The sequence below is a fragment of the Liolophura sinensis genome, chromosome 11 (assembly GCF_032854445.1).
Source record: "Liolophura sinensis isolate JHLJ2023 chromosome 11, CUHK_Ljap_v2, whole genome shotgun sequence".
NCBI lineage: Eukaryota > Metazoa > Mollusca > Polyplacophora > Chitonida > Chitonidae > Liolophura > Liolophura sinensis.
The window spans coordinates 23,920,276-23,922,028 of NC_088305.1; the positions used below are offsets into that span (position 1 = coordinate 23,920,276).

Genomic DNA, 1,753 nt, shown 5'->3' on the forward strand with positions numbered 1-1,753 from the left:
CTCGTCCCGCGGCCCGTGGGTTGTGGCCTGCGGTGCTAGGACGGCACAAATCTAATGTTACAACAGATCACCTCAAACTAGTCGAGCTGATACATCATCAAGTATCACACAATGTTATAATAATCTCTATATATTAGGTGTAAGATGACGATAAACATGTAAAAAAATGTTACTATAGCAACACTTTTACATGTTTAGATGCATTTTACACTTATTGTCGCTTGTTCACTACAGTAAACATTTTTACATGTTTATAGACATTGCAGATAAAACACTTACCATGGTGCGCATGTCCATCTTTGAAGTGGAATTCTTCCTCCGGTCCCTTCTGTTTGTCGAGACCTTCGTGCCAATAAACAGTTTGTTGCGTTTGATTAGAATTTTTACGATCGTTTGTTCTTTGATTTGGTAACGAAATATGGTCATCTGTGTTAAGAATTCGAGTTTTGTCCACGTCTAAACTGAGTTCAGGGTCATAGGAGGCGTGATAGACAAGCTTGGGCATTGTTAACTTCAAAGACGAGTAAGTAGTAAAGGTTAACGCAATAATGAGGCCCACAGATAGTCCCAACCCGAAATAAGCTACGATGCTAGAGGAGGGAGCCATGGTGGTACCAAGGCCTGTGTGTCGTAGGCAATGATTGGTGAATTGGACTGGGAGAAAGAGCGTTTAGAGTGTCTTCATTTGCTAAGACAAGCACTGCTGTTCATTAAATGTCTACAGTCCTCGTCACTGTCTATCAGAATCAGCACACCGAAGGCCACTGGAGACCATTAGCACATTTTCCAGGAATAGTCATCGTCTACAAATTATCTCGATTCTCCGATGACAGGGCTCTGAAAATCTGAAATGAAAACTGGTTTTACAATTTCAAAACGCTTGTTCATTTTACTTCCTAACGCCGTTTAAAACCGACGTCACTCGTTCCTTAATTTATTTGCTTCTTTCACAAAGCACCGTGATCAGTCAGAGCCGTAACAAAAAGATCAATGTTCAAAAAGAAGTACGAACAGACTTCGAAAAAAATAGAATCGGTTGGGTAAAGGGCGAGTTGTAGCGAGTCTAAGACAAACATTGCAGAAAAGTACTTTAGAAATATGAGTAGCTGTGACTTTTGATTGGTCTGAATAGCGCTTACTTTGAAACATAACATAAAAAACAAAAACAGCGATGTTAATTGCAATTTATTAGACGTCACTGGTCTAGAACTACTCAAAATACTGTGTTGTCATCACATTGAACATAAAAGAACACTAAAACAATGTAAAGGGACATGGCCTCGTGAATGCTTAGTCAGCCGCCTCAATCCTGCTTTATGAAGGAATACAATACAATAAAAGACGTACAGCAGACAGAGTAGAACCGGAACAGCGACAATAGTGTGTTAGCTGGTAAAGTATCACATGTAAGCGGTGAAATATGGCCTCTTGTTATTTTACCTCAGTTAGCGTTTTATTCTAACTGTTCGTACAAATGCTTAAAAAGTAGCAATTTACTCGTCATTAAGCATACCCAATTTTTTGTTTTGTCAACCGATCAGTAAAGTTTCGATTGCTGAGAATCGACAGTTCCCAAAGTTAATATTTTTTTAATCTCCAGGCACATCTCACTGTATTGTGGATCAAGACCCTGTAAATTCGTCTTAACCCTCTCAACGATGGTAAAACAGTAAATACAGCCAGGTAAGAAGAAGCACTACCCTGTAAATATCAAAAATGATCAAGTGTTAAGGATTCTTAAAGGGATACAGAA

At 39.0% G+C, this 1,753-nt stretch overlaps 1 protein-coding gene across 1 annotated transcript in view; it reads right to left on the bottom strand.

Moving 5' to 3' along the window:
• The window catches only part of LOC135478217 (glycoprotein-N-acetylgalactosamine 3-beta-galactosyltransferase 1-like), a 4,953-nt gene extending 4,346 nt beyond the window's left edge, over positions 1 to 607 (bottom strand). The window contains exon 1 of the mRNA XM_064758489.1: positions 280 to 607. Within this exon, the coding sequence (XP_064614559.1) occupies positions 280 to 607 (328 nt within the window). The remainder of the gene's footprint in view (positions 1 to 279) is intronic.
• Between the last annotated feature and the right edge of the window lie 1,146 nt (positions 608 to 1,753).